Source organism: Syngnathoides biaculeatus, chromosome 16 (assembly GCF_019802595.1).
Source record: "Syngnathoides biaculeatus isolate LvHL_M chromosome 16, ASM1980259v1, whole genome shotgun sequence".
Lineage (NCBI taxonomy): Eukaryota > Metazoa > Chordata > Actinopteri > Syngnathiformes > Syngnathidae > Syngnathoides > Syngnathoides biaculeatus.
Window position 1 is genome coordinate 12845220 of NC_084655.1, and position 17339 is coordinate 12862558.

At 42.4% G+C, this 17339-nt stretch overlaps 1 protein-coding gene across 9 annotated transcripts in view; it reads left to right on the plus strand.

The window, feature by feature from the left end:
• mapk8ip3 (mitogen-activated protein kinase 8 interacting protein 3) overlaps positions 1 to 17339 on the plus strand; it is a 33214-nt gene continuing 15875 nt past the window's right edge. For 2 of the 9 annotated variants that reach the window (XM_061845342.1, XM_061845344.1), the window contains exons 1-14: positions 4 to 648; positions 1787 to 2056; positions 4892 to 5012; positions 5143 to 5213; positions 6169 to 6254; positions 8484 to 8631; positions 10855 to 11089; positions 11189 to 11291; positions 12544 to 12662; positions 13186 to 13197; positions 14566 to 14623; positions 15222 to 15374; positions 16189 to 16246; positions 16719 to 16870. In XM_061845342.1, the coding sequence (XP_061701326.1) occupies positions 613 to 648; positions 1787 to 2056; positions 4892 to 5012; positions 5143 to 5213; positions 6169 to 6254; positions 8484 to 8631; positions 10855 to 11089; positions 11189 to 11291; positions 12544 to 12662; positions 13186 to 13197; positions 14566 to 14623; positions 15222 to 15374; positions 16189 to 16246; positions 16719 to 16870 (1622 nt within the window). In that variant the 5' untranslated portion in view covers positions 4 to 612. Of the gene's footprint in view, positions 649 to 1786; positions 2057 to 4891; positions 5013 to 5142; positions 5214 to 6168; positions 6255 to 8483; positions 8632 to 10854; positions 11090 to 11188; positions 11292 to 12543; positions 12663 to 13185; positions 13198 to 14565; positions 14624 to 15221; positions 15375 to 16188; positions 16247 to 16718; positions 16871 to 17339 lie in introns of all 9 variants that reach the window. The other 7 variants (XM_061845346.1, XM_061845349.1, XM_061845343.1 and 4 more) reach the window with 5 other exon arrangements.

Genomic DNA, 17339 nt, shown 5'->3' on the forward strand with positions numbered 1-17339 from the left:
CCTCGCGCTACCTTGGCGCAGGCGCTGTGACGTCACCGCCATTGGGTCAGCTGGCTCCTCCATCTGAGCGGTAGCGAGAACCTCTCCCATTGGGAGACATCACCATCACCTCCCGACCCCGAAGAAAAATGGCACAGACCTATTTATAGTGGCGTCCGTCGTCGTTTTGGGGGTCTCATTATCATTCTTTTCCTTAATTCACGTATTAATTTCCCCAGCCAGCAATGGCTGGGCTCGGTGGTGGCGGCTGCTAAGAGGCAGGTGCGGCATTACCGACGACGGCATCGCTCTCTCCCAACTCGGCATGGGCCGGGAGAGGCCACATCCACTGAAAAGACAGCCCCACGGTGTCCGCGAGCCCTGAGGCCGCTTTTCTGTGCTGTTCGGAGGGACTCGTCCAGCTGGGCCGCCGCACGACGAGCCGGCGCTGGCGGGGGAGGAGGAGTGGCCCTCTGAATATTTTCATCCTCTTCCATTTCCTTCGCCGAGGTGACTGTGATGCGGAATCGCGCGTTTTCCCTGCGTTGACCCGATCCGAAAACACACTCCACAGTCGACGAGACCCATTGAAAGTCCGCGTCTGGATCACCGCGGCCGGCTGCAGCCGCCAAGATGATGGACCTCCAGATAGACGAGGTGGTTTACCAGGTAGGCTTGCACAGGTGCACTATCCATGGGAAACTAAGATGATGTATTGTGGAAACATTACAAATTGGAAACTTGGCGGGAATTATGGGGATGAAGCCCGAATACCCAAAGAAAACCCACACAAGCGTGCAGAGCATAACATGCAAACTCCACACAGCAGGACGTCAGGTATGCACCTCACAGTTCTGAGGTTTTGAGTTTGAATCTGTCCTTTGGCCCTCCTGTGTGGCGTTTGCACGTTCTCCCGGTGCTTGCGTGGGTTTTTATCCAGGTGTGCCCCAGGTGTATCCTCTGTCCTGCCTTCCAAAAACATGCATGTTAGGTTTATTGAAGACTGAATTGTTTGAAGGTGTGAATGTGAGCGGAAGTTTGAAAGTGAAGTTTTTTTTTATGTGGACTGTTTAGAACTGGCAACCAGTCACGGGCGTATGCCGCCAATCGGCCAAAAATCAGCATGGGAATGCGCCACGTTACCTGTTCCTGTTACCTTGTCAGGAAAAATGTGGAAATGGTCGAAATTCATTAGAATATTTGGGAATTGCCTGAAAATTTAGGTCAATTTAGCGGAAATGTTTCATATTCAAACATCGGAATCATATTTAATGGCCTAGTGTGTAACACACATTACAACATACATTAGCACTATACATACATAAATTTTTGTCTTCCCATAAGCAGACGTTCACACGAAACACAGAAATACCCACACGGGAGGTGGCAAAAAGAAAAAAAAAAAGAAACTCCACATCACTTGAGAGTTCTCATACTTCAAATTTTGTTCCACAAGCAAAAAGCAAATAAATCGACAAGGTGATGACTCCGCATGTCTTAATTCAATGTACAAGTGGTATTATATTTAGGGAATATTACTGGCTGTCAACCAGTTCAGGGTGTACCCCGCCTCCTGCCCGTTGACAGCTGGGATAGGCTCCAGCACCCCCCATGACCCTCGTGAGGATAAGCGGCAAAGAAAATGAATGACTGGATATTTTCCTCTTTATTTACAGTTCCCTATTACAAGCCAATATTTCGTGTTGTAAATTCAATTTCCCCCTCTAAATTCCTGTGATTTCCCACAAATAACCACGAAAGTTTCCAACTTTGACAATTCCATCAATTTTGAAAACCCCCCCTCCAGGACGACTACGGCTCCTGCACTGTCATGTCGGAGCGGGTGTCGGGCCTGGCCAACAGCATCTACCGGGAGTTCGAGAGGCTGATCCGCAGCTACGACGAGGAGGTCGTGAAGGAGCTCATGCCGCTGGTAGTGAACGTCCTGGAGAACCTGGACGCCGTGTTGTTGGAGAACCAGGAGCACGAGGTGGAGCTGGAGCTCCTGAAGGAGGACAACGAGCAGCTCATGACCCAGTACGAGAGGGAGAAGGCGCTGCGCAAGCAGGCGGAGGAGGTGAGTCACCCTCCTTGGGCCACATCAGAACCTCCTCCGTCCATCCTTTTGGATCAAACACAATTTTGTCGTGGGCCACATGCTATATGTGCGATATATTTATTGTTCAGCAGCTTTCAGCAGTATTGTGATGATACTTGATGGTTGATATGACGATTTTCATGTTTGAAAACTATTTTTTATCATGATCGTAAAAAATTGCTAGTGGCAGCCCCCCGACCACCTTTCCCTGTCTCACAAAATGAAAGTAAAATTTCAGAGAGGAACTCTATCCACGATTATATGAGATACGGTTATCATACGCGCCGTGGAATATATTTTTCTACCACCAGATTGATCAGCTGATGCCTGTTTTGTTGCGAGAACTACAGTTCCCATGATCCCGAAGGATGTCGTAAGAGGCGTTCAGATGCAAGACAAAAACAGGATGTAAAGATATCAGGGCCATGGTGGGGGAGGGGAGGACATGATCACTGGAAATCAATACCGTAAAGAGGTGGTCTGGCACTCTTAACCCGATTTGTGATCGCAAGCATTAGAAACCGAGCAACAAAAGCTGAGCAATAGAAGCAAACCGAGGTTTACAGAGCCACGCCGTTCACAGAATGAGCGGAAGGATGTAAATAAAGGAGGTGGCTGAGAAAAACTGCTGCTCGCGCTGGGAGCAAACAGCGGCCAGCAAACAGCGGTTCCAATTACAAGGTTATCAGGGGCAAGCTAATTAGTAAACAAGGCCAAAAACTCGTTGTCTCCTCCTTGACACCTATAGCAAAATGTGCAGGAGAATTATTTACTTGGAGAGGGCAATCAGTCGATTATATCAGTTGTTTTGAGTGTCAGGATGATTTTTTTTCTTTTTTTTTTTTTTTGCCCCAAGCGGCTTCCTCAGTTCAAAACATAACACTGCTGATGTGCACTGCATCCACTTACAACAAGCCTGTAAACAGATATGAACTACTTAACAAAAGCACAGTCGGTGTCGGCAACTCAGTGTTTTGGGAGCTTTATTTAGAATCTTTACTGACACCTCTAGCAACCCCATTTTTTTACGTTGAAAATAAATTTAAAAAAAATAGATTTATTGACGTGTTGGAAAGATTTGACATCAGGTATGTACTTCCGGGCTGAAAATATCTAGTAGTGTAAAATAATTACCAGCCAAGCTATTGAGTGTGATGCAACGTTTTCATAGCAAAAAAACAATGACGCTAGTTTTGCTTCAAAAGTCAAGTGTCATGAAATGGATGATTTTTAGTATGTAATTAATGAAAAAACAGCAGCCGGTATGGACCCATCCATTCTTTCACCACAAAACATGATTTTGATGTATATGGCTTTTTGTAACTCCCGCCATGAAAATCCTCTCAAGGGATTTGTTTTTGACAAGAAGCAGGAAGTGACGTTGGAGGAAGTAGCGCACTCAAGCGGACTCGTTTCTTTCTATTAGTTTTACCTGCGGGAAGGTAGGTCGTTGTTCCTTCGTGTTAGCCAAAATGCCGGCTCGTTGTATTGCTGGGTATTGCTCGTTGCACGGGTGCAAAGGACGAGAGCTTCGTGGGTTCAAAATGACAGGTAGGTGTGTATACGGCAACTAAAAAAAATAATAGTTTGGGGGGTACCACGTAATCCGTCTCTCATAACGTAACAAAAGATCCGCGTACGTATGACAGCGGTGCTAAATGTGTTGATGTGCGCGCGGCAGCTTCCGGGTCGGGGTTGCCGGCGGAGGCTGCCGCATCGTGCCTCGCGGACAAGCACGGCTTTGGCCGGGCTGGCTCATACATACTGTCTGGGAGTCTGTTGTCAGTTAGAAGTGATCCGCATATCATCTAAATATGGCTCGAAACAATTGGGTAATATTGCCTTCACTCGGATGTTTTCATCTCCCACAGTCGGGGCCACAGCGTGTTTTCAATGGCAAATGTCCCAGTGTGATGTCACGGACAGTAGATACAGCCAATATGGCGACCACTTGGATGTCGAATGACACTTCCGCAACTTTGCGCATGGATGACGCGCTCTCCGCTCATATTTATTTTTTTGTATGGACATTGACGTGAATAATGTTACGTGTATTTTTCATTTCAATATCTATTTTAGAATGTTTTTAGGCATGACTCTTGACCTTTAAACTAAGCATTATTGTGTTTTTTTTATATTGTGCTAATATTAGTGTACTTCATGAAGTGATGGATATGTAACAAGAAGTCAAAACAATGGAAACAGATGCAAATCTTAATTTTGCCTGCACAAATATATTGAAACCAGCTGTCAGTATGATGCAGTGCAGGTCCACACCATCGCAAATTACAACTGGCATAATCTATTTCGTACAGTATTCCGTTTTGTTTCCCTGCAGCATCAATCGAAATGTTTTTATTGTCTTTACAAAGGGAGATATTTGAGTGAAGGGAGTGGATTTGTGAGTGGATTTCTCTTGTTTGTAAATATCCCTTTGAATGTCTAGTTTATCTCGCTCTGTCTAGGTCTTACATATATATCTGGCTCCGACCGAAGTTCAGGGACTTGCTGGGATCCTGAACATGTTCAGCAGTTAATTTATTTTTTTTTAAATGGTGGATGGACCGTATAGGAGAAAGTGGACGTAGAGATTACTTTATTCCCTCCCAAATATTGTACATACTACCCAAGCAATGGTCTTCAGTGCTTCTGTTTTCACAATACAATTAAATGTACTTTCCATTAGTGAAGTAATAATATTAGGTTGTGTTTACTTGCTCAGAAATTACATGTTGCAATTATTATTCTTAATGTTGGGCATTTGTGCACATTTTGAGTGAAAGCTTTGTTGTGCTCACTTGTCATTTCCTGAAGAAATTCATTGAGTTTGAGGATGAGTTGGAGGAAGACAAGAAGGACCTTCAGGTCCAAGTGGAGTTTTTGGAGCTGCAGGGGAAACAGCTGGAGCTCAAGTCCAAGAACTATGCTGACCAAAGTGAGTTGACTGAGAAGCTCAGTCCGAATCTGTCAAAATGAATTACTGGTACTCAATTGTCATGAAACGGTGTTCACTAGGATACAATGTGAAACACTCGTTACTTACTTCATTATTTGTTTTGTTTTAGTCACACGGTTGGAGGAAAGAGAGTCTGAAATGAAGAAAGAATACAATGCTCTGCACCAGCGTCACACTGAGGTAAATGCTAACAAATAATTGATTTAATTGAAATCAACTTGACTGTATTCAGCGTACAAACATAAGTGGTAGCTGAGTTGTTATTGAAACATTATCCATTAAAATCACTATTATATTTTCCCTCAGTCTCAAGAGGGTGAGCACATGCTATACTTGTTATTTGAAGTTTTATTATTGCACCCTTTAGACGACTGATTAAAATATGATCGCGTCTTACTTTAAATAATAGAACTGTGTAATATACCGTAATTCCCGGCCTACAGAGCGCACCCGGTTATAAGCCTCAGGCAGTACATTTGTAAAGGAAGTACCATTTGGTACATACATGCGCCGTAGCTGTGTAAAAGCCGCAACATTGAAACCCACATTGAAACATGAAATATTTACAAAAAAAGAGGGTACACAGATTTTAACGCTAATGCTTGCGCCGCGCTAACGCTAGCACCGCGGTAAATCACTGAGACACGGCAGTAACTCGCTAACAGGTAAAAGTCACTTCCTCGGCACATATATTCCACTGGTCTCACGCTTACCTTCTCCGCCGGAGTGCCCCCTTGCGGCCGTTAGGAAAAAAATCCACAAATTAGCCGCATCACCGCATAAACCCCATGGTCAAAAGCGTGTGAAAAAAGTCACGCTTTATAGGCCATAAATTACGGAACTTTGCTTGCATTGTATTTTATCCCTGAATAATTTGAATACTGTATTTCATTACTATGTTTACCTTTCTTGCTGTCTGATTATAAATTAAAACGTAGCTACTATAATGAGGCATCAATTTTGAGTTCAAATTTCAAATCACCAAATATAGTTCCCAGCCATACAAAGGGCTACAAAAGCAGTTTTCAGTACGGGAATTCATTTTCATTCTCGCTTAACTGACCGTTCTTTTTCCACCATCGACCTTTCCCTCTGCACTTCTTCTTCTCTTGGATCTCACCCTCTGTTATTAAAGATGATCCAGACGTATGTCGAGCATATCGAGCGCTCCAAATTGCAGCAGACAGGGAGCAACAGCCAATCAGATGGCAGTGGACGAACGTGAGTAGCATAGTGTTAGAGTATCTACTCATTATGTATACTATACTTATTTATTGTCTTTGTGAGGTTTTCAATCGTGACTTTTCATCCACCGTCTCGCTGCTGATGTCTCACGTTCCATCTTCCATGTATCTGTCTTCTCGTTTCTTCACCGCACCGCTGCTGCCATTTGTTGTTCTGAGTCCGTCACACACGGGTTTCGTGCACAAACTGGGATTAGGATACACCTTAAAAAAAAAAAAAAGATTAAATTTTCCTGCTTAAAGTCTCTAGCAAATGAGTTCCAAATACTTTTGAGCATGATACAATCTGGGGCAGTTGCCTTTGGACAACCGCAGATTAATCACCTCCTGTCCAATACGTACACATCATTCCTAAAATCTCCTCGACTTCGAATAAATCATAATCCTTCCAACATGCAGTGACTGAAAGAAATTGAGCCCTGGCATGTGATTCTGATGATTTTTTGTTTGTCCGTTTGTTTGTTTGTTTGTTTTTTAAGGGGGGCTGATTACATCGTAAACAAGGGACGGCGCAAACATTCATTCCATTAAGGATGGATTAATAGAGAGATTAGACATAAAAAATACCTTGAACGTTGAGAACCCAGACAAGAACAAGTCAGGAATTGAGTGAACAAGTGAAGTCGTTATTTTTCAATGACGTGTAAGAGTGGTTTCATGTGTCTTGTCGATGTCTTTTGCCAATCTGACACTGTGTGTCCTGTGTGTCTTACCGGCTCGCTCTCTGTGCTGCTGTGCGCACGCGCAGTCACCGTCACACATGGAGGAAAAGGTAAATCCAACACGGCCATTAGACTGTCGCCCTCGCCTTTCCCTCAACTCCTCAACCTGCCTGCTCGGATTTGACTTTCCGGATTCCCACCTCGTTAAACGCTCGGCATGTTGTCTCAAAAACAGGAAGCGGAATACTTGTAATGACTTTGAAGTGTTGTGAATTGTTGCCGGTAACAAGTGGCAGACGTTATTATATTTGGTTCTGATAACAAATATATGACGAAGCGCTCAGGTTTATCACTTTCCTCCATCATGTGCTTGTTGTCCATCTATGAGCATTTTCTTCTTGTCTCCTTGGTTTCATAGTTATGCATTTATTTTAATTGAACCAAAAAAAAAAAAAAGAGAGAGAATTATGCATGTGAGGTGAAGATTCTTGTTTCCTGTTCCTTTGACTTTTCTTTGTAGTATGTTGCTTTCGAGGAGATTATTTTTCCAGAGATTAAATTCATCAAGAGGCAGATATCTTTAGTATTGTTAATGCTAATAATAATAATAATAATATTGAAAATACTTGGGAAAAAGTGGAGCACGTCTGCCTCAGTTCTGAGTTTCTGGGTTCGAATCTCAGCCTTCCTGTGTAGAAACTGTATGTCCCCCCCCCCCCCCCCCCGTGCTTGTGTGGCATTTCTCCAGTCTTCCTCCCACATCCCAAAAGCATGCATGTTAGGGAATTAAAAAGGAAACAAAAGTGTCAATAGATGTGAATGTGCGTGTGAAATGTATTTGTCTACATATGCCCTGCCATACGATGGCGACCAGTCCAAGGTATACTCCATCTCTTTTGCAGTAAGACAGACAGGATAGTTTCTCGCTCACCCGTGACCCTAATGAGGATAAGTGGAATAGAAAGTGGATTATCTATCCACCCTCTATTCCACTTATCCTCATAATTAGATTAATTCATTAGAGACTGTTTAGGCGGGTGACACGGTGGGTCAGCTGGAATCCGTTGGCGTCACAGTTCTGAGGTCCCGGGTTCAATCCCGGACCCGCCTGTGTGGAGTTTGCATGTTCTCCCCGTCCCTGTGTGGGCTTTCTCTGGGCACTTGGGTTTCCTCCCACATCCCAAAAACATGCAACATTAATTGGACACTATAAATTGCCCCAAGGTGTGATTGTGAGTACGACTGTTTGTCTTGATGTGCCCTGCGATTGGCTGGCAACCAGTTCAGGGTGTACCCTGCCTCCTGCCCCTTGACAGCTGGGATAGGCACCAGGACTCCTGAAACCCTTGTGAGGATAAGCTGCACAGAAAATGAATGGATGTATTATATGAGAAGTGTTTCTGGAGAAACTGATTCGTGTGCATTTATTTGCATCCTGGACTCGTCTTCGGTTGTCTTATGAATAACAACATAACATAGGGATATTGTTTGGAATCTATAGCTAACATTGAGTCTACATCTGTGTGTGTGTTCCCTGCCAACAGCAAAGCAGAGCGGCCACCATCGTTGAGCCTGTATCCCACCGGCGAGGGCATGGTACGTGGGGGTCACGGGGGGGCTAGGATGATGCCCGGGAAAGACATCTGGCAGGTCAGCGAGCTCGGCCAGTCCGCCCTCAGTTCGGCCTATCAGGTGGGACAAACAGCGGCCATTTCTTTTCTCCACAACCGCAACCGCCAGAGGTGGGGGGACTCAAGTCACCTGACTTGGCTCAAGGCAGACTTTCTGCATGTTTCCAATTTTAGAACTTGTAAAAGACTTGACGTAGACTCAACTACACGACTTTCTAAATCTCGCTGAGGCAACCACACAAGTTGAGTATCATGGCAGGCGCTCTGAAGATTACTCAGTTTTTATTCAATGATTATGTTTTTGATGAAGTCAGGAAAACGGAAGGGTCAACACGAATAAATTCATCCAATCTTAAAACGTCAGTTTTGCGTTTAATTGAGAAGACGGTAAAGTAAGATACAGTATGGAAATCCCGTGACCAATGTTCCCTCTTATTTTTGATGTGTCTGAGCAAGCGCACTAAGCCCGTGAGCGCCCCCTTTGATCACTGTGAGCAACATCAGACTTACGCAATGTGGTCAGATCAGTGTCATCCATTGAAGTTACATGGCTCATTCAAAGATCCAGATTACAGCATTCACATTCCCATCAGAACATTTTTAAGAACAATTTTGTGTTTTTGCAAACTTACAATGAAAACGTCAACAAACAAAATTACATTGCTAACCAAACCAACCAACTATGAACTATAAATTTGAAAGGACGTTTCCAACTTGGTTTCTTTTTTTTTTTTTTAACCCACAATGATATCCCCGTCCTTTTTTCTTGGTGTAAAACTGAATAATTGTTTGCAGAATATCTTAAGCAATGCATGTTGAAAGCTGAATGATGCTCCCAAACAGTTTTAAGTTTTATTTAAAATACAGAAATAGCTTTTTGTGCACTTTATTGTTTGTGCTATTATCCTCGATCAGGCTTTGCCAAGGTGGAATTTTAACATTTTACACCATCCCATCCTGTACTTTTTACTTTGGCTTCAGACCAGAGCTTTTTTAGTCAAAAAAGAGAAAATTTCGTCCAGTTTTGCCACTTTTTCTTCTTTTATTCACATAACAGATTAATTGACAATACCGAGACTGATTTAGGACTATTTTAGAGTGTGATTGTAAATGTTTCAGTACAGGTATCTAACACAAGTACAGATATGTTGCAAGCACGATTGCGTGAGTTGACGTATGACTTGCTTAACCCAAATAATGACTCAACTTGACTCGCTTGATTTTTGTCAAGACTTGAGCGTTGTGACTAAAACACGGCTGACTGACCCCCACCTCTGACAACCGATGCCCGGAGAGCGTTTACGTCGCATGGCCAGCCTTAGCGCTGACCATCCGGAAAGCCACACCTCCAAGGACCAGCCCACCGTGCTTGCGTCACTTTTGTTGTCATAATATAATTCTCATTTAAATCTAATAGTACACCATTTGGGATGTTTGGGTGGCGACTCAAGCAAGCTAGGGTCCTTTTCGATGGCTTTCTTTTGAACTTTGTGATCATGTATTTGTGATCATGGAGCTTCTGTCTCGTGTGCTCGTGTTTTAAGTTTTGTTGAGGTTTGTGCTTTTGGATGCTGTTTGTTTACTCGGATATGTCGATTGCAGAATACTACTCTAGATAAGGGAAAAATCTTTGGCTTTATTAATTTCTTGTGCTATACATTTAAACATTTTATTGCTATCATGCTTCTTTCCACAATTAAACGATAATACAAACATGCGCTCGTCTAAGTTCCTGATATATCGAATAATATCCAAAAGCCTAAATTCCACTGGAAACTCTTTAAAAGTTTACTGGTCAGTCAAAGTAAAAATTGCAATTATACTAAATGGGTAAATGTAGAATATGTATATATTCGCACTCTTTGATGGCCCAATACGATATACATGTATTTTTGGGTTGTTTCAGGTGCATATAACCATGAATAATGGTTATACGTATAATAATAAAATGGTGTAACAGTGTTGCTTTGACACCATCTTGTGGCATCTTGGTCCCAAGGTACTATGTCGAAATGAGTTGAAGTGCTCCGTGTAGTGGTTTTCTCCCATTTTGTGGCATCTATAAGCAATTCTAAACATTCGCACTATTTTGGACTTGAATAAAGTAACTTCAACTAAAGCTAAACTTATCTTATGATTGGAGATAATATCTGTTTGAACTCCAGTTGTTGAGATTAAATGGGTCACACAGATCTTTTAGGTGAAGTTCATCTTTGACTGTACCTCCAGCATGTGATGCTTATGCTGTATATTCTTGTCTTTTGCTCCTCTCATGCCACAAAAGGAGGATGGATCGGAGTCTGACTCCGTGGCAGCCACACCCAGCAGCGCTGGAAGCAAGTCCAACACACCCACCTCCTCTGTCCCGTCTGCCACCGTCACCCCAATCAACGAGGGGTTCCTACCATCCGCTGACTTTGATGTGATGCGGGCCGGAAGCCGGGGCAGGAAAAGCGGCAAGCGGCTCAGCCGGAATATGGAAGTCCAGGTTTCTCAGGAAACTCGGAACGTTAGCATCGGTAATATCACTGATGATCCCGGCTTCCACCCTCCTTACCCAAAACCCATAAGTTTTGCTTTCTGCAGCTGAATTTGTCATTTCTGGTTTTCTTTTTCAGGCATGGGAAGCAGCGATGAGTGGTCAGAGTTTCAGGAAATCATCGATTCTACTCCTGAATTGGACATGTGTGTGGATCCCCGAGTGTACGGAGGAGGAAACAGGTACCAAATGATTTAGAAAAGCTGGAAATGCTGGAAAAAAAAAAACAACAAATAAAGGAAAAAACAACAACAGTAAAAATAGTAGTTTATTCTTACCAGAGTAAAATTGTGCTACTAAAAATATATATATTTATTTACTTTTTATAAGTGAAAGCCCCTCTCTGGAGGACTACCACATTCACACTATAACATCTTCAAATATTTGTTGAAAAACACTAGTTGAAAAGGCATTCATTTCAGGGTTTTTATTTGTATTCTTTCTCATAAAGAGACAAATGTTTATACAACCACATTGAACGATTTATACTGACGTGTGTTGATATGACAAAGTATAGACTAGGTCAAGTTTGACAAACGTGTACTCACCTGACAAAGTCCTCAACAGGCCTAAACGTAGTCCTCATACTGTATGTTTATTCATGTAAAAGAAAAAACGTGATGTCATAATAAATAAACTGATGCAAACCTAAACAAAATGGACACATCTGTTTTTCCAGGAGGGAGCTTGACCCTTTTTTTATGAGGCAGTCTTTTGACATATTGCAAAGATGATGATCAGTGTGGCCAAGATAATTTGTATACATAGTATATATGGTCACAAAGAGTCCAGACTACATCTTTTGAGTGTTTTTAATATATACCGTAATTCCCGGCCTACAGAGTGCACCAGGTTACAACCCTCAATGAGTACATTTGTAAAACGAAATACCATTTGGTACATACATATGCCACAGCTGTGTAAAAGCTGCAAGTGCCCACATTGAAACCCACATTGAGATATTTACAAAGACGGTACACAGAAAGAGTTTAATGCTAGTGCAGCGCTAACGGTAGCACTAACACTAGTGCTGCGCTAGTGCGAACAGGGCTGGTTAAAATAAAACTTACCGGTAAATATCACTGAGACACGCTAGTAACACAGTAGCAACACGCTAGCACAGCACTAACAGGGCCGGTAAAAGTCACTTCCTCGGCACATATATTCCACCGGTCTCATTCTTACCTTTTCCAATCAAGTGTCCCCTTGCAGGCGTTAGAAAAAATGCACAAATTAGCCGCATCACTGCATAATACCGTAGGGTTGAAAGCGTGTGAAAAAAGTTGTGGTTTATCGGCCGGAAATTACAGTTATCAGCTCTTTGCACGTCTCGATTAGTCTTGAGCTGAAACACCACACATCATCAATTACCCCTGCTTGGGTTCATGGAGCTGAGCTCAAATGTCCAACATGTGCTATGTGTTGGTGTTGTAGCCCCTCCCAGGGAATCGTGAACGAGGCCTTCGGCATCAACACAGATTCGTTGTACCACGAGATCAAAGATGCCAAGTCGGACATCATTGGAGATGTAGACGCCGGTGCGGAGCTTCTCGGTATGACGACAACAAAATGTCTTAACATCCTTCACACCTTTTTGGGAGGACCATTTTGATTCTCCCATGCTAACCAGACTGTTCAGATTGGACTAATTTTGGGGGAAATAGGAGTTGAGCCATGAGCATGCGTGTGCATGGGTGTGGATGCATTTGACTTGGCATGGCTGAGGCCGGAATTCGCTCTGCGGCTGCAGCTCAGCAGCTCATTCGTCACTGCAGTCTTCCCGAGATCCTCTCACTGGCAGTCTGTGTAATCCATGCTGCTTATTTCATTTACGCCTTTATTTTGTTGGTCATTTTTGGCTTGTGCAGAGGCATTAAGCCCTGAAAGGGACTTTTTAAAAAAAGGCAGCAAAATATTTTTACAAACGCTTTTTTCCCCCAGTTTTGAACCAACTTATATAGTTTGAAATTATGTTCTCATTTTAATGTCAACATTGGAGGAAGTGATTCTATTCTGCTAATCTCCCCCTCTTTTTCTTTTGTCCCCTATTTGTGCTTCTGCCGGTGACACCCATAGGCGAGTTCTCAGGTGTGTATTGAAACACGTTTTTATTTTATCTCCTGTCTTTCACCTCTTGGCGCTCTGCAAACGCACAATCCATCAAAAAGTAACTTTTCATTTCGATTTAAAAAGCAGAACAAATAAATTACTTGTTAACTTTCAAGTGTAGCAGTTATATTCCTGTCCAGTAAACTACCACTACACATTTTAAAATTGGGATTTCATTTGGATAATTGTTAATTGAAACGTATTGTGAATATGCTTGATTATTTAAATAATAATATATTATTAATATTAATATTGCACATTTTTTTTAAAATACCCTCCTTTTTTCTGGTCGTGTTCAAAGTTCAGGACATAGATGGTATTTGATTCTTCAAGCGTCCATTTGTAAATTTGATAAATGCTCACCAGCATCTTCTCTCTCCAACCTTTTTTTTCTTCTCCATCCATCATCTTCCTTCCCTTCTTCCGCCTTCTCTATCTCTCTCTCTCCCCTCTTGCGCCTCCAGTCCGAGACGATTTCTTCGGTAAGGCGCCCTTGCCTTTAGAATTTGCTTCAGCTCACATTGGCTTGTTACTTCATTTGGACTAGGCTGATTGTACACTTTTAATACTTGTTGTGTGGGTTTATTGTTTGTTTGTTTGTTTGTTTTTGCCACCTTTTCTCACATTTACATTTAACCATAGTTTGTTTACTTCTGCCACTTGTGACACTTAGTTGAACTTCCCCAAAAGTTAATTACAAAATCAAAGTGACAGAATATAGAAAAAATCATACTGTTTGACACCTGTTTTGTTTAATTAAATTAAATGAATATCGATTTAATAGTGTATTTTAGCCTTTTCAAAAAAACAAACCAAAAAAACAGTACTTCAGATGTTCAGTGATTTAGTTGCACAATTTGTCCTGTTGTAGTACAGCCCCTCCCCTTTTCTTTATTAGTCTGCATGATATGACTCAAATTTTCTTTCCATCTCCAATTTTTGCATAAAACTTGTCATTTGTGTTTGGCTCGTGTTGCCTTTGCGTGCAGCTTGCTTTGATCAACGCGCTTGCTTGGTGAAGCACAACAGCGGTGAACCCCGATTTTGTGAATACCAGGAAATTCTTCCCCATATTTTCGCACCTTTCAATCAGTAAAGATATACAGTAAAAGTTTATTTTGCCTCAGGGTTCATTTGGTGTTTACCCAATATTCAACGTATACAATTTAGTACAGATTTTTTTCTTCTTAATAGCCGTACTGTACTAAAATATAACAGCATGCACTGTGGGAAGAGTTCTCATCATTTGTCCTCCTTAGGGTTCATGCAGAAAGACTGGAAATGCTTCTAATTTTACACAGCAAAAACATGTGGTGGTGTGATGAGTAACAAAGGTGTGTGTTTCAGGGATGGGCAAGGAAGTGGAGAACCTGCTGACAGAGAACAAACAGCTCCTAGAAACCAAGTAAGAAGCCCAGACTTGCCTCATGTTCAGCAGTCAGCATTACGGGACGCTTTTTTATTTTAATACACTATCCTCAAAAAGCGAATGATATTGAGTGTAATATTATAGGGTCAACCTAAAATGCAGTATGCTGTCATTTCAAAAGTACTGTAATTCCCGGTTCTACAGAGCGCACCTGGTTATAAGCCTCAGTATACAGAAAGAGTTTAACGCTAGCGCCGTGCTAGCAAAAGAGCTTAACGCTAGTGCCGCGCTAATGCTAGCATTAATCTCTTTCTGAGTATCAAGGCTTACTTTATAACTAGGTGTGCTCACGCTAGCGCCGCATCACTGCATAAACCGCAGGATTGAAAGCATGTGAAAAAAGTCACGGCTTGTAGGCCAGAAATGACGGTAAATTCACTAAGTATTTCATGAATAAAGATCTTTGTTTTATTCCTATTTCAATTGTAAAGTAGCCTTAACATTCAGATTTTAGGTTTGTCCCTCGTCTGCATCCCGTCTTAAAACCACAAATGCAATTTTTTTCCGGTTCGACTCACATATGCGCGAATGGAACGACTTGTAAGTTTTAACCCTCCTTTTTTTTACATGACAGAAACGCTCTCAACATTGTCAAAGACGATCTTATTGCCAAAGTGGACGAGCTGTCCAGCGAGCACGAGGTGCTGCGGGAGGAGCTGGAGGCGGTGAGGCAGTCCAAGAACAAGGTGGATGCCAGAGTCAAGGAGCTGGAAGAAGAACTACGCAGGTAAAAATGATTGTCAGCTAATTTGAATCTTTTGAAAGAATTATTTGCACAGATGTGTTTTATGGAAGTATTGTACACACTTGCTCCCAGGCAAACAAGTACCGTAATTCCTGGCCTACAGAGCGCGCCTGGTTATAATCCTCGGTATACGGAAAGAGTTTAACGCTAGCGTGGCGCTAGGGTTAAACTTTCTGTGTACCGAGGCCTATAACCAGGTGAGCTAACGCTAGTGCCGCGGTAACGCTAGTGCCGCGGTAACGCTAGTGCCACGCTAACACTAGCGGCGCATAAACACTAGTTCTGCATCACCGCTAAAGAACACAGGGTTGAAAGTGTGTGAAAAAAGTCGTGGCTTGTAGGCCGGAAATGACTTCTTACGTACAATTAGTTTATCTTATACCAGTTTTGAATGTTAATACATACCTTCAAGGGTTAAGATCAAATTGATCATAGCAACTGAACAGAAAAAGAGTCATGTGAATATTTTGTAAAAGTCTGGTCTGTCTTAGTTTGAGCACCACGGGAACAAAACATGGGTACAGGTATTTATGGAACGCTACTCTGTGAATAGCCTGAAATGATCCCCAGTGATTTCATAGCCAAAAGCTCAATGTTGTTTTCGTTATTACTGAGTGGAATTTATGTATAGTTTTTTTTTTGTTTGTTTTGTTTTAAAATCTGCTCAAATATTGATTGACTCCGACAGAGAGAGTGTAAAACTCCATTGCTGTATCTTGAGACGTCTTAGTAACATTTTCCAAAGCTGTTAACCGCATAGTACACGTGAAAACCTATTTCTGTATTTGGGCTGCAGGTTAAGAGCAGAGGCTCTCGGAGCATCTCGGGACTCCAAGGATGAAGGAAATGATGATGTGAGTCCTCCTTATTTGTCAATATACGTCCGCACTAATCATCTCCAATTGAAAAAAAATGGTGTCGTTGTCAAACTACTCACTAAGGTAATCGTACTGTAATCGCCAAATGTTGAAGTAGTGACTTTTCCACCATTTTCAACATTGCGAATAATTTAGCTTTGAAGACTGAGTGAGAAAATGTAGACACGATTCGCGGAGAAGTTACTTAATTAATTGCACGCCAATACAATGTAAAGTGCCAGTGATGACGTTGGATGCGATGATGTGTGTGCGCTTGCTCCAACTCGTTAAAGTGCAGATAGTATGTGTCCTTGTTTTGGTACCTTATGACCTAATGATATAACCTTCTTTTTCAGATTTCACATTTTTATTAAACTGAGGCTGTATTGTTTGTCATAAAATGACCTCAGCTAAGCAGCATATGTAAATATTTGCTTCACCACCCAAACAACTGCCACCTGTCGCTCAGTTTTCATCACCCATACAAGACGGCGACATGACCATGACCCAGAGGCGACGGTTTACCCGGGTAGAGATGGCGAGGGTGTTGATGGAGAGGAACCAGTACAAGGAGAGGCTGATGGAGCTGCAGGAGGCCGTGCGGTGGACGGAGATGATCAGGTATGCGGAGCCAAGAAGACGCTGGAGAAAATAGTGATACTGTTCGCTACCTCTCACACACTACTGAAAGGTTTGCAACTGGCAAAAACATCCCCTCTCGCATACTCCAACAAAAAAAAAAAATCTGCTGGGTATGTGAAAGCATTTCAGTAGTCTTTGAAAGGTAGTCTGATTGATGTCCCACTCATATTTTGCATTGTGCTGCTACCTTCACACTAAACGCAAAGCAAACTTTTTCCATGCGTCCCTCCCACGGGTTTGATCACGGGAGTAATTGTGCACACATCCGCTTCATGTGTACCACATTGATGTACTCCTCCCACATCGGTCCTTCTCAGCGGCACGTCCGACAGCGGTGTGCTGTAAGCGGCCGCGGCCAGCACGAAAAATCAACCCGGCTGGTTCCTTTATTTCTTGATGCTCCTGATCCTGTGAGCCATCTTATGAATTCTCTTTTCAAGTGTGTTTC